At 40.7% G+C, this 27,366-nt stretch overlaps 1 protein-coding gene across 5 annotated transcripts in view; it reads left to right on the forward strand.

The window, feature by feature from the left end:
* Nucleotides 1–337: 337 nt before the first annotated feature.
* BEST3 (bestrophin 3) overlaps nucleotides 338–27,366 on the forward strand; it is a 41,430-nt gene continuing 14,401 nt past the window's right edge. Inside the window, exons 1-9 of one of the 5 annotated variants that reach the window (XM_081130982.1) lie at nucleotides 338–615; nucleotides 2,306–2,401; nucleotides 5,783–5,877; nucleotides 6,341–6,574; nucleotides 17,158–17,312; nucleotides 18,470–18,547; nucleotides 18,652–18,804; nucleotides 22,451–22,531; nucleotides 24,204–24,355. In XM_081130982.1, coding sequence (XP_080987108.1) covers nucleotides 6,412–6,574; nucleotides 17,158–17,312; nucleotides 18,470–18,547; nucleotides 18,652–18,804; nucleotides 22,451–22,531; nucleotides 24,204–24,355 — 782 coding nt within the window. In that variant the 5' untranslated portion in view covers nucleotides 338–615; nucleotides 2,306–2,401; nucleotides 5,783–5,877; nucleotides 6,341–6,411. Of the gene's footprint in view, nucleotides 616–2,232; nucleotides 2,402–5,782; nucleotides 5,878–6,340; nucleotides 6,575–17,157; nucleotides 17,313–18,469; nucleotides 18,548–18,651; nucleotides 18,805–22,450; nucleotides 22,532–24,203; nucleotides 24,356–27,366 lie in introns of all 5 variants that reach the window. The other 4 variants (XM_081130985.1, XM_081130981.1, XM_081130983.1 and 1 more) reach the window with 4 other exon arrangements.

A 27,366-nucleotide genomic window follows, 5' to 3' on the forward strand; every position in this document is an offset into this window, starting at 1 on the left:
GTTCTCTCTCAAACATGCATGCTTGTTGCTTTTAATGGAGGAACATTCCCAATACCTCTCCAATGAGTGTAAATCCTGTTTATATTCTCGCCTGCCCCCGTTTATGGCTTCACGAGAATTTACTCTGTGTTTTGAGCACACACAGGCTGTCCTAATTCCCTTTTTTGGCTGGTGGAGCCTCTTCAGAACTCTTTAGGGGGAAAATGGTTCTTTTTTCCTTGATCCCAGGGCAAAGTCAAAATGAAAATAACAGACTTAAGTGGCCCATCCTCCTTCATGTCACCTCCGACTTCTCATTCAAAGGGGTACTTGGGGCGGCAGGTGGAGTTATAATTATAGATTAGAAAAAAGCTACATCAGCAGCTGCTGCTTCTGTTTGTTCCCGGCTATAACTGTCATCATTGGGCAAATTGGCATAAACAGGCCTCCACAAGTGGAAAATCATTTAACCCCTGTGCTTGTCTGGGTGCTCTCAGTGGCCGGAGAACAGAAAGGAAACCTCGCTGTGCACAAGCAAAGGGTGAAACCGAGAGAGCCCCACCGACCTGGAGGCCCCTGTCCAAGGGGAGCCTGAAGATTTTCTTTCCTGTCGGAGACTCCAAATCAAATAAATAGGTTAGTGCACAGAGTTTACCTCTGCATTTTAATTCTGACCTCTGCTCTATCTGGTCTTTGTTTTTCTGACAGAGCTTAACGACAAGGCTGAACTGTTCCATGAAAGAGAGTTATTTGAGGACTGTTATTTAAAACTACTATGAGAACAAATTATGAAATGGGCTGAATTTATTATGGTCCTCTCCCAATTTTGGCTGTATTCACATTAGACAAATAGTCAAGGTAAAGATGGAAATATGAAACCAGTTTTGTGGCATGAGTCCCATCCTTTCCTAATGCTACTTACTCATGCCAAAAGGCCCTGAGTTGTTTTTCTAATCGAAATCAGTAATACCGAAGGCTTAATTTTGCGATTTAAAAAAAAAAAATACTGTGAATATAGTTCCAGAGTTTTATTTCCTTAGGGAAATAGGCAAATTAGAATTGGATTGTTTTTCCAACTCTGAATAAAAGCAGAATATTTTCTTGTTTATAGTAAAATGTGTGCTATGGGCTACTTTATACAAAAAACTGACTGTAGGATTTATTTCTTGTGTCTCGTACAATTCTGACTAAAAGCTCTATAATGTCAGTCTAAGTAGCTCCATAAGACTCTCCTCTTAGGTCCCTTTGAGAAAACCAACAGGTTTCAATGAAATCTCATTTTATCTGGTGTGCTCTATGTTAGAGAGTAGTTGAGCAAGATTTTCAAACAGATTAGCTTTGGGCCATCTTCTCAAAACCTGGATATTTAATCTCTTGGTGAGAAGCAATGGAATTTCAGAGAACTCACTGAAAACTGAGCTTTGGGGCCCAGTTCTCATCCTACCCACATCCCTGAAACAGATCCAAGTGGAAAGAGTCCTAAATAACGGCGTCGTTTTATTCAGCTCCAAACAGAAAGTCAACCATCCCTAAGCATTTTGTGCTACACTTTTCAATGGGAAAGTGCACCTGTCTTAGGATCGCTGCGGCCCAACAGTTTGCCCACCTTTTGAAGTATACCTAGAGTGCCAGCTGTGCACTCGGAGCTCCATTAGAGAGACACCCACATCCGACTAAAATCAGCACAAATGACCCATCAATTAAATTCCCAGAAGGAGCTTGTTTCTTTCTAACCATGTCTCCTGATTTCTAAGAAGAAAGCCACAACTCCCCCTAAGGAAGTTTAAGGGTGAAATAAATACCTCTTTCCATACTTTAGCAAATAAAGACCCAAAGAATAAGTTTGGTCACTGCTTTTGAAAATGTCAATCAATATAGCATATCAATACCCTAAATCTTCCTGTGGGCTAAGAAAGTATACGATAGGTAACATTACAGCAACGTATCTCATTTATTCATTCAAATATCTATGGAGGAATGGCTATGTAATCTAAAATAATACTTAGAAATTAAGGCAAGCTTATAACTGCCGATATTACTCTTTCCAGAGATGCTTTTCCTCCCTTTTTTCTACTAAGCGACGTAGCACCAAGATAGTGGTTATCTCCAAATTCCAAATTGCACGAACTGAGCGAGAAATGCAAAGGGGGAGACGGACGACTGGTTGTTGGTGTGGGTTTCCGCTGAGATGCGGACTTATGCTTTGTCTTCAACGTGGCTTCTTACCTGTATTTTGTCTTCTTGCTCTTCTAGAAAAAAAACTATCCAAGATGACTGTCACTTACTCCAGTAAAGTAGCCAATGCGACTTTTTTTGGATTTCATAGGTTACTCCTCAAGTGGAGAGGCAGCATCTACAAACTACTGTACAGGGAATTTATTGTTTTTGCTGTTTTTTACACAGCCATAAGTCTGGTGTACAGGTACTTTCCTTTGCATGAACCCCTCGGTGGCCATCGAGTATCACGGTAGAATACAGTCTCAAAAAGCTGAGCCCCTGGTGGCCGCGGACTTGCCCACGTCACCTCCTGTGCATGGTCCTCTGTTGCCTTCTCCCCGGGACGGGGTGTTCTAATCCGCACCGACCCTTTCAGGTTGGTAAATAGACGCACACGGCCACGTGCGGGTGGTTCTCATTCCAGCCCCCCATGAAGTGGTCATGATGAGGTATCAACTGGGTGTCAAGAATGTTGCTAGAGGCACAAAATGGAAGATTTATACGTAGGTCTTCAGGGCATAATGATTTGGAATGGCAAAGTCCACAAATGAATAATCACTGGTGCCTCTCTCCAGCATGTCGCTCCCAGTTTGAATTTGTGATTCGAGAGCTTGTAGCACCTACCCACGTAATGAACGTGCTTGTGAACGGTGCCTATCAGGCAGATACACCTGATGTAGAAACTCTCCTTCCTGTTGCCTGGAATGTACCTCAGCTAAAGAAAACGCCCCAAAAACTCACTTATTCTCTTTAAATCTTCTGAGTTGGGGGCATGTTATATTTACAAAAGATGTTTATTCCTTATAACTTCACAACCTATGCCTGTCAGACTGGCATAAAATTTGAGCAATATTATATCTAAGAAATACTTTTCTGGTTAAAAATTATAGTCTTAATAAAATTTTATCCATACTACAAAAGAGGAGCTTTATGAGATTTTAAATTAAAATTTTAAATTTAAATTTAAATTGGGGGGAATTAAAACTTAAAATAGAAAAGTTAAAGGTTTTTGAGGCTGTATTTCCACCTTTTCTATGTACCTCAGTTTGTTATTTTTCGTCTGCATACAAATGAACAAATTTGTATAACATTGCTCTCACGTACAGTCTTCCTTGCAGCAATAGGACCCCACTTGAAGAAGAGGGGTATTAATTTGGTTGGCTGATAATTATCAGAGTAGAATAGAAAGATATATTTAGCTAATATCAAAACTACCATTTCAAATAAATATATATATTGGTATACATTTTGGCGAAATGTCTTTAAAGGGAATGTTTCATTAAAAGCCTCTAATAATTTTTCTGATATGTCTTATAATATTTTTTGGCAACTTATTTATGTGTTACCTAATCCTTCAGAATATGAGATGGTGGAAGACACATGACATTAATTGTCTCAGTTTATTTTTACTAATGTGAATTTATTGCTGCTACTGCTGCTTAGAATAGAATAGTCCTTAGAAAAGTTGCACTGTAGCTAGAAATGCTCCATGGAGCTTTCATTTTTGCTCCAATATCTTATTTATACCCTACAAAATTATATGCATATATTTTTTCTAAAAACCAAAGAGTGCTTACACTTATAACAATACCCATTAGTTCAAGTTATTCTTCATTTTTTGAGGTCCAAGTGTAAAAGCTTGTTAAAATAGGTCCTTAAATCTTGATCAAAGGTACACCAAGAACTATAGGCTGAATTTGTCAAGAAAGTCAAATACACATGTAGAATAATATAGACATAGTTTCCTTCTCATGTCCACTAATGACCTTAAGTATTTTTTTTTTAAATATATCTTTATTGATTTCAGAGAGGAAGGGAGAGGGAGAGAGAGAGAGAGAGAAACATCAATGATGAGAGTCTTCATTGATCAGCTACCTCCTGCACACCCCTAACTGGGGATCAAGCCCACAACCAGGGCATGTGCCCTGACGGGGAATCAAACTCTGATCGCCTGGATCCTAGGTCGAAGCTCAACTGCTGAGCCACTCCGGGCCAGGCGACCCTAAGTATTTTTTATCCAATTAAAAGCAAATAAATATACTTAGCAAAAATAATAAGATAGCATCAGAATTCACTAATTTGTTTATATCTCTTCCTATTTTTGTACGGATTTGACAAAGTAATTGTTGTAGTACTTTCTAACTAGTAAAATTTCTGTCTATTAGCTAAATATATTTTCCTTTGGCTAATTATTAATAATAACAATCATTTTGTGATTGAGTACAATACTACATGTTATGTTGTTTTATATAATATATATTTTTTAATCCTCATAGTATCTCTGATGCGTAGATATTTATCCCCATTTACAAATGAGAAAACAAAGGCTCAGAGAGATTTAAAAATATGCTCAAAGTCCAAATCTATAAGTGGCAGATCCGGAATTCAAACCCGGCTTCCCCTGACCCTATGGTCTGTGCTTTCCACAGTTAAGTCCCCTTCAACCATTTCTATTTGAGTATCAGAAACCATTCTGGCTGTAACTTTTCATCAGCATGACCTTGATGGCTATGCAAACAGGTGATGCCTCTCTTGTCAGCTTTTCCTGACTTCAGAATTTCTGACACCTCCTCCAAAGCTGAGGCAAGAACTCCAAGCCCACCCCACACCCCATACCCTGCACCCCTTCTTTGTCAGCACCAGCTCCCATTTCTTCATCTGCAATCTGATTGGTGGCTCATTATCCCTCTGCTTCCTTGATCAAAGTTCTACTGACCCAAATAGGCCTTGGAAGCTTGTTAACATGGATCTTTCCAAGGGATTCCCTTCTCCCCTTGGAGCAGCTACACTCATTCATTAAGGCAGATTCGTCTCTGTTGCTTCTCTTTCCAAATTTTGATCATTATTATTAACCTGCTTTGAGACATTCCTTCTGGCTGAATCGCCTCCCTCCAACATAAGTATTAATAATAGTCTTATTAAATGAATTTATGTTTAACAATATTATGAAATAAATTTGGGTTGGGTCTATGAGATAAATTTTTATATTTATATTATGTTCATATAAACCCACCAAATACAATAATAAAAATTTCCACTTCTAATTGTTAAATCTGTTATTCTATATTTTAAATAATTGCAGGCTTTAAAATAAAGTTATACTATCCCTTGAAATACAACACAGAAAATCAAGAATGCTCTGAGAGGCAAATTCAGGAGAAAGTAAGATCAAGATATCAAAATCAGGGTCATTATTTAATAATAAATAACTGCAATCCTCTTAATCAAGACACTTTTTCTCTCCTTGAGTACACCTGGAGAATCATTGAAAAACATTCTTTTATGAGGTATCATGCTCCAAAACCAATGCATTAATCATATAAAAGTTTGAAAATATAAAGTATTTAAAAATAAAATATTTAATAGACCTGTCTAATGGCCAACAACAATTATGTGCTAAAAACGTTAGTACTTGAACTACTCAGCTTTTGAGATACATCAGCTTAGGAAGAAAAGAAAAAAATTATTGCTCCTTAAAAAAAATTTAGCGATTATTTGTGCTTAATTGTTTGCACTGAATATCACTTGCAAAGCAGGTGCAGAAGTATAATATCATAAAGGGCTGTGCATTTTATTTTTGCTCCAGATTGTTACTTACAGGAGCCCAAAAACGTTTCTTTGAAAAATTATCAATTTACTGTGACAGATATGCTGAACAAATTCCAGTAACCTTTGTGCTTGGTAAGTATAGGTCACACGCAGAATGCAGCCACACAGCTGTCTCCGTTAGGATGACACCGATGACTCTGCATGGGAGTGTTTCCAAGCTGCGAGGCATGCCTGAAAAGCCACCGCTTGCAATAGAACGAGAATCGGCCATAAGGTTCGCCTTCAGGGCTGCTTTCGCTAAATTAACACCAAACAACTTTGAGGTAATAATCTGCTACTGGACGATGAAGCTTTCTCTTCACTAACCCTCTACCTTTGCTGCCCATTTTTTGAGTTCTAATACCCACTTACTGGGTGCTGCGGCATTGCCAGGCACAAATTACTTTTTTTTTTTCCTGGAGGGCAAAGTCATAAGTATGGATAACAACATATTTTTACACCCCAACCCCTAAAAAGGCTAAAATTCTGCTAAAAGCATCAGCGTTGACGCGTCTGCTCCCAGAAAGTGCTTTAGAGTTGTCCGGTTCTCCTGCAGGGTTCTATGTCACTCTGGTGGTGAACCGCTGGTGGAACCAGTTTGTGAACCTGCCCTGGCCCGACCGGCTGATGTTCCTCATCTCCAGCAGCGTGCACGGCAGGGACGAGCGCGGGCGCCTGCTCCGGAGGACGCTGATGCGCTATGTCAACCTCACCTCGCTGCTCATCTTCCGCTCGGTGAGCACGGCCGTGTACAAAAGGTTTCCGACCATGGACCATGTGGTCGAAGCAGGTACCGTGAACGGCTTTTCCTTCCATGGGCTCCTCTCCACCTAGGTGGGAACCTTCGAGCTTCCTTTGAAAATCCCTTCTTGAAATGTATTCATTCGAGAAACATTTATTGATTACCTACTATGTGCCAGGAACAGTCTTAGAGGGAGTAAATGATAAGGCCTGGCTCCTGCCCTCAAAAAGTTTTTACTTGACGGGGTGGAGAAGGAGAAGCAGCAGTCACATGGCCTGTAGGTAAATATAATAATTATGATCATGTTTATTTAAACCATCTATAATATTACCTTACATTTTCTACCCCTTTGCAGTTCATCCATTTTCATAAATGTTATTTCCCTTGGACCTTAAAAAAATGAGAAAGGCAGGAAATAGATTCAGAGAGGTTATGACCTGCCCTGGATCGCACAGCACACAGTTATAATTCAGGCTCAGAACTCCTAACTTACCACTTTTGCCCAAACATCAGGAGATTCTGGTAGGAACCAGCAATGTGGGTTTTTACCTAGGCAGGCCCTGAGAGGTGGCAGTAAAAGGCCACTACCGTGTGGGTCTGTTTTCTCTCCTGTTCCTCAAAGTAGATGCGATAATTCTATCTGGGCTCATAGACACACTATGCTGAGTGCAATTATGTTGGAAGAACGGTTCTCTTTGGTGTGTTACTATTTAGCGAAGAAGCTGTGAGTTAAACCAGCCTTCAGTGAAAGGAGAATTAAGTGAGGTAATTCTCGGCATGTGCTGAATAGATACTGGTGGTTGTGCTGGGTTCTTGTTAACAGATCGAAGAGTTTGTTGGAATGGATCAGTGAGTGTATAGAAGATAAAAGACTCATGAGATGAGTCTATCTTTGTATTGAGTATGCTCTCAAATTAGGTTGCTGTATCTATTCTCCTCTGAAATGACCTTGAAAATTTTTTTTTTTAATAATGGTAGTTTTGGTTTGTTTTTGGAGGATTATTTTTGGAGCGGGAAGGATACTTTTGATTGGTTTGGCTTTGCTTTCTTAGGTGGGCAATACCGATAGTGACTAAGAACACAGAGTGAGAGCTGGGATTCTTCCCCCACCACTTACTAGCTACGTGCCCTTGTGTGAGTTTTTTACCCTTTCCATGCTTCAGCTTCCTCACCCATAAAATGAGTTTATAGTAATTTATGGTATCGCCTATCTCATTCACATACCTCCTTGGCTTGGGAGGATTCATTAAGTTAACATTTGCAAAGTGTTTAGAGCACTGTCCGGCACATGGTAAATGTTACATGAGTTCTTGCTGGTAATAATGAAATCAACTAGTACAAAAGCATAACAAGGCCTTTTGGTCACTTTAGAAGACTTATTTGATGTGACATCCCAGGTCTCCTTGAACTAAATGACCATGAGGTTGAGAAAGCCAAGGCTGAAATAAAGAATGAGGGGTGCAGAGGATGTTGTTGGGGTTACAGATATGAGAAAGTAACAGGGTGCAATGAGTTAGTTAAGGATTCAGGTGGGCATTACTAATGGCCTGGTGAATGCACAGGTGTATGTATTATGATGTAAAACCTGTAGGAACTTTTAAAAAATTAACTGCTACACCCCCTCCAAATTTAAAAGTTGAATACTGCTTCAGAAGGACCAAGTTGAAAATGCTACTTGGTGCCTTCATTTTCTTATCCTAATGTCTATAGCATCAAATGCAATAAGAATTTCCACATCTGAAGAAAGACCTAAAAATAAATGAGAAAGGTTTGACCCATTCCAAACTGATGAGTGAGAGCTAAAGTTGACTTGGATGAATAAAGGTGATACTTCTCTAGTCCTGATGCACCCTTGAAATGAAGAGAGTGCATTCTGAAAGGAACTAGACACCAGGCGCAATTCTCAAAGCAATTCTCATCCTCTTAGCGTCATCTTCATATTAAAAGCAAATCGGGAGGAAGCCAGGATGCCTGGGGGTGGAGAGGTTTTGGGGCCTCTGGTCAGACCTGAGTTCGAGAAGCCTGAGCTGTGCCATGGCCCTTACAACAAAAGATTGCAGGTTTGATTCCTGGTCAGAGCACATACTTAGGTTGTGGGTTCATTCCCTCATATGGGAGGCAATGGATCAATGTTTCTCCGCCCCCCTCCAAAAAAAAAAAAGAAGGAAGGGAGGGAGGGAGGGAGGGAGGGAGGGAGGGAGGGAGGGAGGGAGGGAAGAAGGAAGGAAGGAAGGAAGGAAGGAAGGAAGGAAGGAAGGAAGGAAGGAAGGAAGGAAGGAAGGAAGGAAGGAAGGAAGGAAGGGGAAAGAAAAGTTAAGTAAAGTAAAAAAAGGAGGCTCAGTTGTGCTCAGGTCTGAGGGGCAAGTAGAGAGGGAGAGGAGAGCAGGAGAATGATGAGATTTTATTTCCTTTAGGTATAATTTTCACTATACCAAAGCTTACTTCTCATCAAATTTGTGCAAATGCCTGTCATGTACTGTGCCCACCCTTTTTTGCCTTGTAAGGCATTTGGAATATTGGGATATCGGAATACCCCCAGCCATTCCAAGGGAGCCTGGAGATCAGTCATTCACTCCTCGAATTGCAGATAAACAAGGGTGTCTCCAGGTGTGATCCGCAGGCCCTCAGGCCCTTCACAACTTGAATAACTTGAGTTGTTTATTTAAAATGCATATTTCTGAGACCCACCTCAGATCTACTGAATCAGAACCATTAGACTTAAGGCCTGGGAAACCTGCATTTAAACTTGCTCCTGTGCTGCCTTTTATACTGAAGTTTGCAAGTACTGGGTCTTTTCTGGGATGCTTTTATTTGAAAACCTTTTTCTCAGCCCTAGAGTAAAAGGTTTTGGCAACCATCAGGTAATTCATTACAAAGTAGCAACGATTAAGAAAGAGAGTGAATTCAAGGTTTGGGTCATGCTAGAGGCTCCAGAATTGTAAAGGAGCTTGGGGGCAGCAGTCTGGTTAGAGGCTATTGTCCAGAGGATTTGAATTAGACCTGATTAAACATACAAGCATCATTCTGTCTTCGATTGTTTTGTCGGTTTGTGTGGACTGGCTGAAGGAGGAAGAGAACTGTGGGAGATAGGAGGGGGCTAAAGCACCTTCTGGGGCCATCACTGATTATCACAGGAAAAAGGTCCCTACAGCTCTCTTTTCATTCTGTGGAGCAGCTTGTGGCCCTGGAGCAGAAGGTTTGTGCATTAGGCGGTGGGGCAAAGGTTCTGAGCCATGGCCAGCCTCGTGGGTGGGCACCCACATGGGTGGGCCCCACTCTGTCCCCAGGCTGCATTGACTCAGACTACCTGCTTCTTTCCGCACTGGAGAAGGCTGATGCAGTCTGCACAGGGGTCGGTCTCCACACTCTCCCAGCTGGACACACATCTCCGCCACTCTCTGCCTGTCTTTTGCCTGTGCAGGTGTTTCTGGGAAGAACAGGAAGTTCAGGGATGGTGGAAAATATTTGGCAGATCCCCTGAGCCCAGAGCCAGGGCACCTGCCCCGCTGAAGGGCAGAGAGGGCTGGGAAGCAAAGCGAAGGGGCGCCAGAGGGGTGGGGGCAAAGACAGGATGCAGTGCTAAGGGCACAAAAAACACCTCTTGTCAGGCGACTCCCCTGTGTAATATCACCTGTCTGCAAAAGTACCTGTTCTCAAACGTCAGTGTGTATTAGATATTGCTAAAAATCAATATTGCTAAAAATTCAGATTCCAAAATACTACCCCAGAAATTCTGGTTGAGTAAGTCTGGGGTGAGGTCCAGGAATGAGTCTTTAACAAGCTCTGGGGACTTTGAGGCAAGTGGTCCCTGGATCCCACAGTGGGCTTCCAGGTAATCGGGGTTTCCCTCCAACCTCCTCTCCTTGCTTCAGGAAGGGTCCTGGGCAGGAGGAAATGAGTGGGAGGCAGAGAGAATGAAGAGCAGCTTTTCCTGAAGCATGTGGCAATCACATGACTGAAGCCTGATGAGCTAGTCACTCGCCTGCTAATCCCTGAACTTGTTTTGTTCATAAATTGGACACTCATGCTATATTACTCTGGAAAATTAAAAGGACTCAAATGCATATGACTGGGGAAATGCATAGCTTTGATGTTACAGGTTAAGTTTCTCAATTTGGAGATAAAGTTTTTCATTTCTGCTCGCATGAAAATAGAAATATAACAATTGAATGCTAAATAATGTCCATTATGCTGAAAATGGCCCAAACTGGCCTGTTATCAAACAGTTATTTATAGAGGAATGGCAATACAGTCTCTGTGATTTTGCCTGCTGGCTCTAACCCTGCCCTGGAAAAATCATATAATTCCAGTCACCTGCCCGGGAAGATGTCAGTCATCCAAGTCAAGTCAGGTGCACAGATCTTTGCTGATTCAAGCATGGCCTTAACTGGGTGCTTACATTACTGCATGACACTGCATTGAAATATCTTATCTAGTGTTTCACAGTGATCAGGAGAAGAAAATATTTCTCTTCAAAATGTACTCATCAGAGCACAAAGATAAACAATGTACATTTTTCTTTAAAAATTACTAAAGCTGTTGCTAAATCTGTGGTGCATTTGCTCATTCAACAAAGATTGACTGAGTGTATACTATATGCCAAGCACTGTGCTGGGCACTGGAGCACAGCTGTAAGCAAGAACGGATATGGCCCCTGTCCTCAAGGATCAGTAAAATTATTACAAATCTTTCCTTACATGAATCATTTTCAGAGACAAACAAGTATAGTTACAGCTAAATTTCATATTTCTATATAGTATTTCTATTTCTCTAAAATAATTTCCTTCTATGCCCATAAGAATGGCTAGAAGACAGTAAAATTTGAGGAAAGGGCACTCCTTACTTTTCTTAAAACCCTGGAATCTTTACATTAAGTTTCTTGAGCTTCATCTATGACTAGAAAGAGCTTAATGAGAGCCCATGGGAATTTTTATCAATGCTTATCGTTAACAGACTTTAACACAGCTAAGCGAGCTCCCAATCGTCAAGTGGCTAGTGAGATAAAGATTCTAACTTTAGATGCACTGGCTGGAAGGCAACCCCATTCGAGTTTCTGGCATATTTAGATCATTTAATCTGTGATCTTCTCTCACTAAGTAAAACCAAATGGATTTTGTTTAATATTGAATTTCTGCCCTGTGGTGTCCTGTTCAAGTTTTTCCTGGCTCATCACGTGGCTCTGGGGCTCCTTGGTCTCTGAAATTTCCCACTGCTCTGTGTTACAGGAGAGACGACCAAGGGACAGTGGCATTCTCAGCTGTGCCAGTTTTTCCTCTGTTGGCTGAACTTTTACAGGCTGAGTCAGTTTCCCTACAGTGTCACATGACGAGCCCAGACAGACAGAATGTCATCCTGTGAGTGAAACCTGACTCATCTATGTGCACTTGCATTACACAGGAGAGAAAGTGCACAGTAGAACCAGCCCTCCTTGAATCAGTGCCACGCATGGGCAGTCTGGGCTGGTCAGTGTTCCAAGGCTCCCTGCAGTTCTGTTTTAGGAGTCAAGTAAAGACTACCCACTCAGTGTTTCTCAAAGTATAATTGTAGACCATCTTCATTGAATTATCAAGGGTATTTATTTCAATTGCAGGTTCCCAGGCAACCTAAGGAATCAGAATCTCTGGGGCTTGGGAGCGAGGAATCCACATTTTTAACAAGCTCCCCAGCAGCACTGACCCAGACAAAAATGCTGACATGGCCAGCTTGCCCTGTGATTCTATGCCCACGGTCGTTGTGCTAGTTGGAATCACTAAAGCTCTTTTAAAAATACTGAAGTTTGGCTCTCACTCCCAGCAATTCGGTTCAATAGGAATAGGGCGTGTCAGTGGTTTTTAAAGCTCCCCAATTATTCTATTATGTAGCAAAGTTTAAGAACCACTGCACTAGGGGTACATCTATTAACTCCTCAACTTTATCTGCAAGTCACTCAAATCTCTTCACCAAGGGCAAATTAAATTCCCAGCCACCTGGGCAGGTGCGGAGTGAAGAGCACTGATTTTGTGTGGTCCTGTGTATCATCTGTATATGCAGTGAATTAGCAAATGGGATACTGATTTAGTGATGGGGAGATGACTGACTCTCATCGGGAAAACAGGAGTTTCTTTGTCTTTGTTCAGCATTGCTACTCCAGAAACTGATTTTACTCAACCATATCCTATTTTAAGCTTTTTAAACTGGGTTGTAACTTAGTATTGGGTTCTTAAATCACTTTAATGGCTTGGACCAGCATTTTTAATGGAGTGGAGTGGAGTGGAGTGGAGTGGAGTGGAGTGGAGTGGAGTGGAACAGAAAACATCAGAGAGAACATCGTGTAGAGGAGCCAATCACTGTTTTGTGAACCACACATACCTCACTGTGGTTCATAGTATCCGATGTCTGACATACAGCCCTACACAACGCCTTTACAAGGTGATTCCATCGCTCTCTCGACCTCATTTCACTTCCCCCTGATTTTCCCGCTTGTCAGGGATTTCTAAACCGCTACCATTGAATTTAGAGGACAGCTGTAGTTGAATCTGGTGGCTTCATTACATTCATTTGGAAAATACAAAGATGAAAATGAACCAGGCACTTTGCAATGTTCCTGAAAAAGTCCTCTCTCTGACAAGGGCTCAGTTGCTGAATCACAACTTTCTCTTTCAGAAAGAACCAGCAACAAACCCATTCTGCCTTCAGGATTTGCAATGCAGAGCTTTTAGCTCTCCTGCTAATAAAACCTCACTGCACACTCTGCTTTAAAGATGAGACATCTGCCTTGGCTTCAACCGAGGAAAAATTGATCAACTGTACAGACAAAAACCTATGGCAACTGGAATATTGTTTATCAATGGGTCCTTAATGGGTCCTTTGGCTTCAGGGCAATAAAATGTTGCCTTGAAGTAGCAGAACTTCCTCCATCAAACCACAATTCAAGTTGCAAGTAAATACAAACATATAAATGTATGTATGTGTGTGTTAGATCTTTATTGACTTTGATTTGAAATATTAAGAGGGTTCTTTGGGATAAGCAGTAGGAAAATTGCTGAGCAGAGCTGAACCAGCCAGAAAGCCAGAAGGAAAGATTTAACAAGAGAAACTCCAGGCAGGTGCAATGGCAAGATAAAATAGCAATGCCAGGGCTACGGACAGAGCCTGAGGGAGCGTGGCAGGAAGGCAGGCACGGGAAGGAGACAGGGCACTGTCAGGACCGGCCAGCTGATATAGCAAATCAATACCTGCGGTTAACATAGGCTTAAAGATGGGAATAATGACCACATTCTGAGAAAGATCATCGTTCTCTGATTAAAATGGCCTGAAGTGCTGATGAGGATAACATGTCCTTTGATAGCAAATGCTCTTTGAATTGATTTGACCAACAATCTAGAGATTTTCTTTCAATCGACCAAAAACTTGATTTCCAAAGATGGGGTTACTTTGGATAAGATGTGTGACCCTGCAGAACAAAACTTTTTCTGCCTGTGCACATGTTAATGGCTGTTTAATCATCTTTCACAGCAAAATGCTAAAATTTAAAACCACCAGCTTTCCTCACTCTGCATGCCCCCTTCCAGTTGGTGGTGAGTGTGCTATGTGGTGGGGGGACCTAACTCCAGCTTTCGCATTTGCACTAAATAAACCCTCACTCTTCATATTTGCTTTCGGCTAAGAAGCCAAAGTGAGGACTTGCCAGCACAATTTGACCCATACTCTTGAATAAAAAATAACCAGAGGTAAAGTTATTCTTTGGTCAAATGACAAAGATTGCAGCCAGTATATAAATGGGGTTATTTTTGAAAATTGCACTATAGTCCCAAGACTGTAACTATTAGATAATTGATCCAAAGTGTCTGAGAATAGGTTTCCCGGTAAAGGATGACACGCTGCAATGAGTCTTTAAGCATAGAGCCCAGACAGGCCACGTTTACCTACTAACCTCTTGTAATAAGAATTAATCATTCTCTGCAAGTCTTTAAAAAAAAAAACAAAAAACACAATTATTGGCTCATGCATCAACTTTGAGATACACTGAGAAACAAGAAGAGAATTATCAGGCTCATTTATATGTTCGACATCCCAAGAGAGTCTAGTTCCCAGGCATGAGCTGATCCCTTCTAAGCTGATATAAAGAACCTATTATCTAAAACTAGCCTCCTGTTGTTAAATATTGGCTTTGTAGTTGTTACCCTCTCTGTTTCAAATATGAATAAGCAGAATCTCCAGTCAGTGGGGCAGTGATTTCAAACATTGCTGCAGGTCAGATTTTCCTGCAGAGCTTGGTAAAAATGCAACTTCCTGAACCCAGTTCCATGAAATCACCCAGGAAGATTGAAAAGAATGCTGATGCCTGGACCTTACTCTAGACCAATTGAATCCATCTCTGGGGATAAGGCCAATGCATTGGTATTTTCTAAAAGTATCCACATGAGATGAAGATACAGGCCTAGGTCCAGAAGTCCTGCCCTATTGAGTGATTTAGTAGGTGAGGGTGAGGCCCAGCCCTCTCCGGGTATAGGTGTCACACTTGATTCTAATACCCATGATCCCTGGACCTTATTCTCAAACACACTGGCCTAGATCATATAAAAAATGCAGGTAACTCCAAAGCTCGATGGTTTGGTGACTCTGAAAATGAGTAAGTCTCACTTCTCCTTTGACTTTTTTGTGCTATAGCAACACCTCTTAAGTAAAACTCAATCTTCGAGTTTAAAAGGGAGGTTTACTTTAAACGGGATGGCCAGATTCATAAACTGATTAAGATGCTTAAGGATAAAAAAATGTGTTACATTAGGGCAAAAGTAGATTTTTATCTACAGGTGTTATCAGAATTTCATAAGTAAATGATTGCATTGCTGAGACAAAAGTAACTAAAAATTATTATCTCAAAAAATCAGGTTTAGAAATAAACTTTACTTCAGAAAATATTATTTATATTAAATCATAATGAATATTTAAAAGTCCACTGAGAAGTCAAAGGGGTAAGTACAAGGATAGTCATGGCAGCACTATTTTTAATAAACAAAAATTTTTAAACAACTTAAATATCTATTAAAAAGAGGACTCGTGCCCTAGCCAGTTTATCTCAGTGGTTAGAGCGTTGGCCCTCAGACTGAAGGGTCGCGGGTTCAATTTCAGCCAAGGGCACGTGCCTCGGTTGCAGGCTCGATCCTCGGGGCCAGGGCGAGGCTTGAGCGGGAGACAACCAGTCGATGTGTCTCTCTCACATCCATGCTTCAGTCTCTCTCTCTTGCTCTGTTCCTTCCACTCTCTCTGAAGAGCAATGGAAAAACTATCCTCGAGTGAGGATTTAAAAACAAAAAATAAGGACCTGTTAAATAAATACTGTATATAATTAACTAGGATGCAGCCGTTAAAAAGAATGATACTGCTCTCTACATATTAACAAATAATATCTCCAAGGTGTAACTGAAAATAGGAGCAAATGATGCATATGTATGTAGTATAAAGCCATTTGTGTTTTTAAAAGTTAGGATTGTATGAAATTCATTATATTTCTCTGGAAAGATACACAGTAAACAAGTTGTAGTGATTTCCTTAAGAGAGGAAACTGTGTGACTGGAAAAATGACACTCACTTCCCTCATTAATATTCCTTTGGCTCTTTTGGGTTTTTGTATCATTTGAATTACTATCAGTTTTTTAAATAAAAGGTTAAGTATGAACTATAAGCTTTTTAAGTGAATCTTTGCATGAACAAACCCTGGTACATAGTAGGCAGTCAATCAATGTTTGTTTATTAAATAAACCTGCTGCATTATTCCTCCTATTATTCAGATCTCCCCTTTCTTTGGTGTGCAGGCGGGAAGGGGTGAGTAGCTAAAGTTCCACATAGGACATTATGTCTCACAGGACTGAGGGCTAAGCCTGTGCTAGGCATTGTTCATCTCTTGACACGTGTTCATCATCTCAGGTAATTCTGCAACATCCCAGCGAAGTACGTATTATCATCTCTTTTACACACGAGAAAACCAAGGCTTAGAGAGGCCTCTGCAAACTCAAGCAAATTGTGTGACAAACACACACGGTCCACATGCACATACACCCCCCCACACACACACACGCAATTAAAGAAGCACCTCCCAAGTAGATGCAGGATGTGAGAATTCTGAAAATAATATGATTTTTGTCCTTCCCAAGGCAAGAGAGAGCCCCATGGTGGGAACTTTGAGGGAGAGAAATCCAGGGAGGAAGGCTTCACAGTTGAGGATCTGGTTACTTGGGACTTTAAAGGGAGTGATCAGGAGAAAAGTCACGTGGTCCGTGTTTCCATACGATACTAAGTGCTTTGTATACATTGCCACCCTTTATTCTTTTAATCCTAGCAATTCTAAGTATTCTTGTTCCCAGTTTTAGGTAAATAAATCAAAACCTAAAGGAGAAACCTTCCCCAGATGTTCTAGTCCACACTTAATGCCGCCACATTGCCTCATATAGTGTTCACGCACCATGTGTGTGTGCTTGTGCATACACATTCCTTATCTCTACTACAAGTATAAACTACTTGTGACAGGACCCCTGATGTTTCTTTAATATTCCCCCATAATAGACTCACATAGTAGATACTGAAATATTTATGGTAATGTATTAATGCTAAGATAAGTCTGTATAATCCAGCTGTTTTTATTTTGTGTCAAGGTTTTATGACAACAGATGAAAGGAAATTATTCGACCACCTCAAATCTCCTCATCTGAAATACTGGGTTCCATTCATCTGGTTTGGAAATCTGGCAGCTAAAGCCCGAAAAGAAGGTAGAATCAGAGACAGTGTTGATCTGCAATCATTGATGACTGTAAGTATATCGTAAACTGTCAAAAAAAAAAAAAAAAAAAGATGCTAAGCAGAGACCAAAAGGGACCTAGATGTGACAGGTTGGACCAGGATGAATCTGCTTTGTTTAATTCAGGCCCCTCAACATGTAGGACAAGAACAGCACACAGGTTCTAACTCAGATTGATCGACAGTGGTTGCTTGGAAACTGTATTAAACAGTATTGGGCTTGTGATATGCTCTGTAGGAAAGTGTCCCTTGATTGATTGACAGTGTCTGCCAAGGGCCCTGAAGGATCTGGTGCCCACACAGCATATTTGCATCCCTGGCTCCAGGACCTCTCCAGTCAGTTCCCCAAACTGGAATAGTTCAAGGTTAAGGCAGCATTTCAGATGCTCCAGGAAACAAAATGGTGTTTTCATTCAGTGAAATAACCCTAAATTCACCTGAGAAACAAATGAATGTAAGGGCTGGATAGATTTGTGCCATGATGGTCTCCTGCCTGGATTAGGCTAAGAGGAGTGAATGATTTAAAAATAGCTCCTAAATGAATGTGAACTCTTCTTTCCGGTCTCAGATAGTAATTTATGTGCAATAGGAGGGGAAAAAATCAATAGATACCAGTCCTTCCTGCTTCAAAGAAAGATAGATTTTCTGTCAATATAAGCATCCTCATTTGGAGGGGGTAGGGGGTTAGGATGGATTTATTTCTTTTTTCTAAGATCTATAGTAAGCATGTTTTCAAAAGAGAAAAACAAACAAAAATAACTGCTCTCCACATAATATCCCAAAACGTCTAGAAATGACTTATGGAAAATATTAACCACTGCCTTCCCATCACCAGTTTGGACTAATGTCATGCTGGAAATTATGGATTCAATAGAGCAGGAGATACTTCTATAAGGTCCTGATTTACCTGAGTATTTAAAAAATATATATTCAAATGTACTTCTTTTAGCACATTGTTGAATTGAACCCGCAGCCTTTGAGGTCATTGCTTGTTGTCTTCAGAATTTTCCTTTGGGGTAGACTTCAGAACCAATTTATTAGCCTTACAAAGTTAGTCCCTCATTTTACAGACATCGTCATAAGAGACATGGCCACATTCCCGATCCTAGTAAATACTGATGACCACACCTGTCACTTTAGCAAATCACGTTTTGTCTGTTTCTGGCTTAGGAAATGAACCGATACCGCTCTTGGTGCAGCCTCTTATTCGGCTATGACTGGGTCGGGATCCCGCTGGTTTACACCCAGGTACCCAATGTGTGCACGTGACTGTGGTTTCTGCTCGCCCACCTTGGCACTGGCACTGGCACCGGCTGGTGCTGCGCTCTCACTCGGCTTTCTCTCTGTTCCAGGTTGTCACCCTGGCTGTCTACACCTTCTTCTTTGCGTGCCTGATTGGACGCCAGTTTTTGGATCCCACCGAAGGCTACGCAGGGCATGACTTAGATCTTTACATTCCAATCTTTACTCTCCTGCAGTTCTTCTTCTATGCAGGATGGCTCAAGGTAGCCACCAGTCTCAGAGTCATGAGACCCATTCTGTAATCTCTGTCATGTTCCAAACTCTGCAAGCTGAGCCTTCACTGAGTCTAGAAAATCATTCCTGCGTGAGTCCAAGGTAGATTTAACATTTAATAGCTCAGAGATGTTATTCCTTTTCAACCAGGGATTAAAGTGTCAGGGACTTGGTAAGTACCATATTGCAGCAACTGAAGCAGCTCATTTATGCAAAGAGATTACAAGAAGACTCTTTTATGGCTATTGATTTTTTAAGTCTTTGTGTGTTCCCATTAGGATTACAATAATGTAAGTAAACTAATCACTGTATCTGCACTGATATTTTATACCTCAATAAGCAACGAGGCAGTAAAAGAGAGTAAATAAGAAGCCTTGTATATTGGATGTACGCATTAATATTATTATCTTGGTTCTGCTCGATTCTGCAGATAGTTAGCTGTGATTCCCTGAAATCCCCCTAGCTGTCTCACAATATTAAATGCATCCCATTTTCAAAACCAGAACTTGAGACTCAGAAAAGAATTCATTGAAATCAAAACCAGAAACACCAGAACTAATGATAACATCTGGTCTGCCAGTACATTGAAAACAGGTTAGAACAGTGAGGGCGGCTTGTCCAGCATCAGTGTGAAATTTTCCTTGTTCCCACCACCACCTCCTCTCGCCTCTCCCTAGAGATACGTGTAAATATCAGAAGCCTGATTCTTCCATCTCTTTGGGGAACTTCAAAAACAGAAATACAGTATGTGATGAAAAAAATTGGAGTCTTTGGCTGCATTAGGTTAATTGAAATCTAATGACAGTTTGAAGATGACGTTAATAACGTAGACTTTCCAGGTGTCTGCCCTGCCAAGCAGTAGCATGTCGGAGTGCACGTTGAGGTCTTCCAGGCTGCAGCAGTGTTTTCCCTGAAGATGCCTTTACTTTCGTTGGTTTGAATATTAACCAGAAAAAGTAATTTATGTTGGCATCTCAAATTATACTCCAAAGAGTAAAGGCATATTTTTTACAAATGGCAAAAACATTTTCAACCAGATGACAGTGATTTTTTTTTTTTTTTTACTTGTACACATTTTATTCCCCCACAGGGCTAACACATGTTACTTTCCTGACAAGATGCTTAAAAAATAATAGTTGAAAATTCTCAAATTTTCTTTAAAATACAAAAAAAATGCCAAAATGTTGAGCTTGATTCCATCGTGAGCTTTTGATATGTTCAAAAGTCTACATGATTTTATAAAAGGGAGTATGTTCTGATACTAAGACTTACTCGACTTGAAGAAATGAGAATGTGTCATTAAATATTATGCCAAATGTGATATCACTCTCATTTCCCATTAGGAAAAAAAGTAGACTATTTTTTTAATCCTCACCTAAGGATATCTTTTTTATTGATTTTAAAGAGAGGAAGAGGGAGAGAAACATCGATGTGAGAGAGAAACATCAGTTGGCTGCCTCCTGCACGTGCCCCCACTAGGGATCAAACCCCTGCCTAGGTATGTGCCCTGACCGGGAATTGAACCCACAACCTTTTGGTTTATAGATGACACTCCAAACAACTGAGCTATTCAGACAGGGCTAGACTCTATTTTTATAAACAGAAAAGTCACCAAAACTGGCCCATGTGTTTAATCATTCTGCTCTTTTATTGTTCTTCCCCCGAGTTGTGCTGAGCTTTTTAGTCTTTGTTTTGTGTCATGTGAGGTATTCGGTCAGCCTACAAGGAACAGTTCCTGCCTTCTGACAGGCTCTCTAAAATATTAATGTTCTTTTCTTTTATAAAATATTTTTCAAGAAAAAATGTGAAAAGACAATCTTAGCTCCCTAAGAGTAGGCAACCCTAAAAGAAGTGAGTTTTATCACCATAGGTTGTATCTCAATTTCTAAACTGCTGCTTTATCTTGACCATTCTAGTATTTATAACTCTTTTCACTGTGTAGAAAATCCATCTAACCTTATGAGCAGTATATAATTCAGTTATTTTTATGAACAGTATATAATTCAGTTATTTTTTAAAATGGAGCCTCCAAAAAGTAAAAAATACTTTTGTGAGATAGTTAATTCAGAGACATATATATCATTGTGGTAGTTAAATGTAGACTCTAGCTCGGCCGGTGTGGCTCAGCAGTTAAGCACTGACTTATGATCCAAGGGATCGAGGTTTGATTCCTGGTCAGGGCACAAGTCCAGGTTTCGGGTTCAATCCCTAGTAGGGGGTGTGCGGGAAGCAGCTGATTAATGACTCTCCCAACATTGATGTTTCTATCTCTCTCTCCCTCTCCCTGAAATCAATAAAGACTTTTTTTTTTTTTAATGTAGACTCTACTACTGTATGTAGGGCTGATCCCATAAAAGTGAAATTTTGGATATAACAAAAATATATTCAAGACCCATCCAGTGGCCCATGTAATTTAAGGAAAACCCCAGGCAAGAAAGGATAGAGAGCCCCTTGAAACTTGCAGTAAAGGACTTTGATGTGGATGCTACTGAGAGGCTGACCGATTCAGGCCCTAAGGGAGATGGTGGTTCTCAACCCTGGCCATTAATTAAAATCTCCTAGGGGTTTTACCCAATACTGATGCCTGGGTTCAACCTCACATCCGTTAAATCAGAATTTCTGGGGGAGGGACCCAGGCATCACTTATTTTAAAAGCTCTCCAAGTGATTTTGCTGTTCAGCTAAGGTTGAGAACAGCTCCTCTAAGCTGTTAGACTTAAATCCTAAAAAATAAATAGGCAGATTTTCTACCAAATAGTCTCAGAATCTATAAACTACTAATCAATGGTGCCTTTATTTTATACACTTGTAAGTTTTTCCCATCTAGGCCCAATGAAAAATCACACACACATGCACACACTAAAAGTCAAAGGGAAGTACTCAAAAATGAGAGTAACAGGTGAATCATATTTGGCATATAAATCATCAAGAAGGCTACTCAATTCAGGACATGGTAAGAACATATAATATTGAGCAACTATTAGAAGATATATGATAGGAAGCTACCTAAACTTTTCCCAGTCAGAAAACTAATTAACTAGATAACAAGTTCTTTAGAGTAAAATGAAGTAAGACAAATTCCAGCTTTATGACTTAGTGGCTCTTTAACTCACTCATTTAACAGTTATATCCAATAATTATGAAAGCTCCTTGTATTATTTTTGTTAATTGTGATTTAACTCTTTCTTTGCTCTTTCAACCTTTCTCATGTCTATATTTTGTCTCATCACCTGGGCCTTTGTAAATTCCTTAAGAGCACAGGCTGTGCAGCCCTCACGGTGCCTAGTGCAGAGCCTGGCTTACTGTTAGTGCTTCTTCGGGATTCACTGGTTTGATTTGTACCTGAAAATCACTTATTTGACTCCTAAAAGTCCATGGGTTCTCCTGCATAGAGCCTGCATTATCACCAGCTAAATAGGCAGATCCATTGAGAACCTGCCCTTGCAGGTCATCGTTCATGGTCGGAGAGTCCAGTCTCATTTGCTGATAAATATCTGTGTCTGTAGAACCCACTCCCCTCTAGGCTTCAGATGATGAAATCGACAAAAGAAAACATGGTGAAACAGGAATCATCTTCAACCTTTATTCCGAGTCTTCACAAGCATCGAGACTGACTTATTCTGTGTTCTCCCTGCAGGTAGCTGAGCAGCTTATCAACCCTTTTGGAGAAGATGATGATGATTTTGAAACGAACTGGTGCATTGACAGAAATTTGCAGGTAAGATGAACTTTTCTCTCCTTTACAAACATTAATGATAAATTACTTGTGGTGTTTAAAATCTAAACAGAGTCTGAATGCGGGCCCCTGAACTTCAGAGCTTTCACCACAAACAAAGGGAGTTCGGCTCTTTGGTATGTTGTCCAAGGTCCTTCTGGAACCTCATAGCTCCTGGATTTCAGTTTCAGTGAAATTCCCTTCTAAGCAGAATTTCAAGTCAGTTTTCTTTGTAAGTTTTATTATTAGTGTTATACAGCCTCTTCCATCTCAGAACAGAACAATATGTTAATTCATTCTTTAATCTGTTTTCTGTTGTCACCCAGAGAGGTTAACAGAGACATAAAATGGCAGCAGGACACAGTCTGATGTGAGCTCCCAAACTCATATCATATAGGTCCCTGCCATAGAATGTCCATCAGCTGGACACTAGGAGCATAGGCCACACTGGCCTCTGTCCCAAATCTTCCTGAATTGCACCTAATGGACCTCAGGGCCCCTTCCCTGAGGCATTATTCCAGAGAGACTGTCCATGAAGAACCAGCATAAAATCATTTTCCTTTTAGGCGAGACTCTCCTCAGACCATTCTCTACCCTGAGAACCACAGACTGTGAGGAGGCTTCAGCTTGTCTATTTGTTTCAAGCCCTTACTCAGCTATTAAACAGATTCAGACGTTTCACCATCGGTCACTATTGGTTTGCAAACTGGCCCCTGTATGTGGAGGGCAAGGGGAGACTGAAAAAAGAAGCAGGCTACCCCGGACTGGCAGGTGGCGGGTTTAATAAGCAAGGGGACACTTATACACAAGGCCTATCTTGGGTGACCACAAGATCAGTGGATCTCTGCACACAACTGACGGAAGCTTCAAAGTTTATACAGAGGCCTTAACTGGCTGGGTTCAGTCAAGTATGTCACTCTGATGGTCTCAACACGTTGCTCTCTCCAGCCTGTGTCCCTGAAGACAGTTTCCACTGTGACCAAAACACACATTCCAAGGACAAGGAAGCAGGGTGAGGAGCCTCCAATTGCCCAGCTCAGCTCCTGGGTCAAATGGTGGTCACATCCTCTCAGTCACCTCCCTCAATAATCACATTATCAGTCTGCTAGGGAGGAAGCACAATGCCTAGGCCACTCACTCTGTACAACGTGGCTTCCCAGAGGATCAATAACTTACTCAGGCATCAGTTTGTCAAAGTCAAGAGGAGAGACCACTATAGCCCCAAGCAGGATAGGGTGTTGATACACTTTTCCAAACAAACAAACAAAAAGCTCAAGGCACATAAAAAATGATATCACATATAAATGTGTTTATGGAATCAACAGAATGGGATATTGAGACTGGGCTTTGTGGTTGCTGTCAGGATAGGCAATATGGTAACTCCGAGCAAAGAAGAAAAAAGTGCTTCTCATGCCTCCAGGTGAGAAGCAGCTTTACTCGGAGACATGTGGCTTGACGAGCCCAGTCTGGGCAGTTTTACAGCCCCACTTACCCCCCACTGCCAAGTACAACTCTCTGCAGCAGCCCTGTTGCAGCAAATAAGAGCTGCAGACATTTGTATATTCACTCACCAGGCTGTGCTCCATCCCACTCCAAATCCCATCCACCCCCTGGGACTTACTGTCTTTATGCAGTTCCCATCTGAATGAGGCTAACACTACAACAATGCTCTCAGGTCTCTCTTTTAGCTGTGGATGAAATGCACATGAGCTTGCCCAAGATGAAGAAGGACATCTACTGGGACGATTCCGCTGCTCGCCCGCCGTATACGCTGGCAGCTGCTGACTACTGCATACCCTCCTTTCTGGGGTCCACAGTCCAAATGGCGTAAGTGCGTTTCTTTAAAAAATCAATCTTTAGAAACTAAGTCTGATCTCTTTTTTTTTTGCCCTGTTCTTGAAGTTATTTTCATTACAACTTTCAATTATTAATATCTTATAAATTTCAGATATCATTAATATGCCCAAGGGAGTTAGAGAGTAAAGAGATGTTATTTCTGGGTTTAAATGTGTGTGCGTGCGTGGGGGGGAGGGGTGCTTACATATGTGAGCATGTTTGTCTTGGGGTAATATGCATTTTACATTGCTTTTATACCACAGCAAACTTTTCCAATAGTTGTGAAACTACCCTTTTTTTCTGCTTACAATTTGAAGAGTAGTTTAATTATTAGTCTTTTATTATTTAATTCTATCATAATTAAATGTATTTTTAAAACGAGTATTTATTGAGAGTGTACCATGTGCAGGCACTGCTGGACTACTTGGATACAAGCAAATCTTAAGGAATGAGATGAGTCTTAACAAAAGTTTTCCCTAAGGTTATAATTCAATCAGCCCTGGCCAGGTGGCTCAGTTGGTTGGAGCATCGTCTCCTACACCAAAGGTTGTGGGTTCAGTTCCTGATCAGGGCACATACCTACGTTTTCAGGTTCCATCCCCAATTGGGGCACATACAAGAGGCAACCAATCGATGTTTCTCTCTCACATCTCTCTCCCTTTTTCTCTCTCTCCCTTCCTCTCTCTAAAATCTGTCCTCGGGTGAAGATAAAAAATAAAAGATTATAATTCAATCCAACTATGTTTAGTATACAAATCAATCTCTATTCCTTTGTTTTAACATAACAGTCTGTCCCTATGTACAACAAGCTTTAAATAAATGTGCTGAAGCCTGAGTAAATCATGCACAGTTCTTGAATAATTTTATTAAAACTGATAATATATTTGATTTTGGATAAATGTGTGAATATGGGGGAAGTTTAAGTATTTTTGCTGAAGGCAGATGCCACAGTTTCCAAGTAACTTAAAAAGAATATGGGCAAATTTAGAAAAGTAAGAAACCTTCCTAAACATTACAGAAAATGGAAAACTTGTGGAGTTTTTCATATAACTTTTGGAGAAACTGTGGCTTGTTGTTCCCTGAGGCCAGCTCTAAGCAGATTTGTGAAATGAGTTTACATCTTGTAGCTGCCACCTGTGACCCTTCTTTCCCCTTCCCCCACCATTTTCAGCCCTCCTCTTTCCTTACTGTTTGTTTAAAAACAAAAAAATTCAACCGAGTAAATTTTAAAGATCTTATTGGCTTTACTCAATAATTCATGAATCAGGCAACATCCAATCCAGCAGATAGAGAGGAGCTCCAAAAAGCTGTACAAAATAACTTTCATAGACAGAAAAGAGCAGGAAAAAGGAAGTCACTGCACTAGGCAAATAGGCGGGTTAGTTATTGCAAAGTTACTTTCCTTTAGGGGATGGCAGGGGCTTATCAGGCAGATTACCTAACTAGGGCTGATCAGGTGATTCCTGATGGACTGGTTTAAGATTCCATTTCTGGGGTAGTTGAAACTGTATTTAAGTCTCCATTTGGTGATGTGGGGATTAGCATAAGCAACTCCATTTGGGGCTTGTCATCTTGTTTTTATTTCTTTCTTTTTTTTTTCTTCTTTTTTATTGAATTTATTAGGGTGACATTGTTTAAAATAATTATATAGGTTTCAGGTATATAATTCTACAATACTTCATCTGTACGTTGCACTGTGTTCGCCACCTCAAGTCAAGTCTCCTTCCACACCATTTATCCCCCCATACCCTCTTCTACCTCTTCCGCCCCACTTTGTCTGGTTTTTAACACTATCGCCAGGATATCTAGCTTAAATCCTGTTTCTATAAGGTTTTACTCTTAGCCAAATGTCTCCTAATCCTCACAGTGACCTGTGGTGTCATCCTCCAGAGGAGCCTCTGAGGCCGAAAGCCTTTCAAGACCCAAACCAAAGGATGATGCAGTAGAATTTCAGGCGCTGTGGTATAACATAAGGTGATGCAGGGGGCAGGAGACGTGCCCTGTCCTCAAGAACACCTTAGAGAAGGTTGCCTACTCCAGGCTACACTTGCTTCTGCTTCTAGAGAGATTGCTGAGCCTGGACTCTGCTGTCCAGAGCTTCTTCCAGGCCAGGGAGCTCATACCCACCCCAGCCAAGTGCTCAATTTCCATGAATAGCAATTTCCCGTTGTTTGCACTACTCAGCATTTTTAATGCATTCGGCAGTGGCAGTTTCATGGATGTCTGGCAACCCTTGCAGTTTTGAAAATTAATAGATGCTTTTCTGTGAGTTTGTTTTTAGATAATGAAATATGCTTTAACCTTCCCCTCCACTCCCATCATTGATTAATGCAAAGTATTAGAAGATCTAACTTGTAAAAGAAAAGAGCCCAGCACCACCACGGATGGGGTCAGGGGTTATTGTGATGCCTCTATTTAGTCTGCAAGTGCTACCTGTGTTCCAGTTCTAGTGTCCACTCAGCTGTTTTTTCGTGATGGTTAAAATGATTTTTTGTCTCAAGATTTTTATCTTGATCCACATATTCATCCTAATCGTCATAATTTTACATTCTTTTGTAAGTGTTCACATCTTCTAAATTTTTTTTATTGATAGATTTGAGAGAGAGAGAGAGAAGGAGGGAAACATCAATGTGTTTTTCCACTTATTGATGCATTCATTGGTTGGCTTATATGTGCCCTGACCGGGGATCGAACTTGCAGCCTTGTTGCATCAGGACGAAGCTTCAACCAGCTCATCTACACAGCCAGGGCATGTGTTCACATTCTTTAATAGATATTAAAATATGTATTTCTCCTATTTCTAAATATAGAAACAGAATTAGGGCTTTACAAGACCTCAGAGAAAATATCTACCCCAAAAGATTATTGGGAAAATTAAATAAGATAATAAACATAAAAACACTTTAGATATAACTATAGAGAATTATTATTATCTACCAGGACAGGTCAAATTGTGGATGTCAGCCTTAGATGCAGAAAGATTAAAGAAAACTAGGCTATTT

Source organism: Miniopterus schreibersii, assembly GCF_964146895.1.
Source record: "Miniopterus schreibersii genome assembly, chromosome: 2".
Classification (NCBI taxonomy): Eukaryota; Metazoa; Chordata; class Mammalia; order Chiroptera; family Miniopteridae; genus Miniopterus; species Miniopterus schreibersii.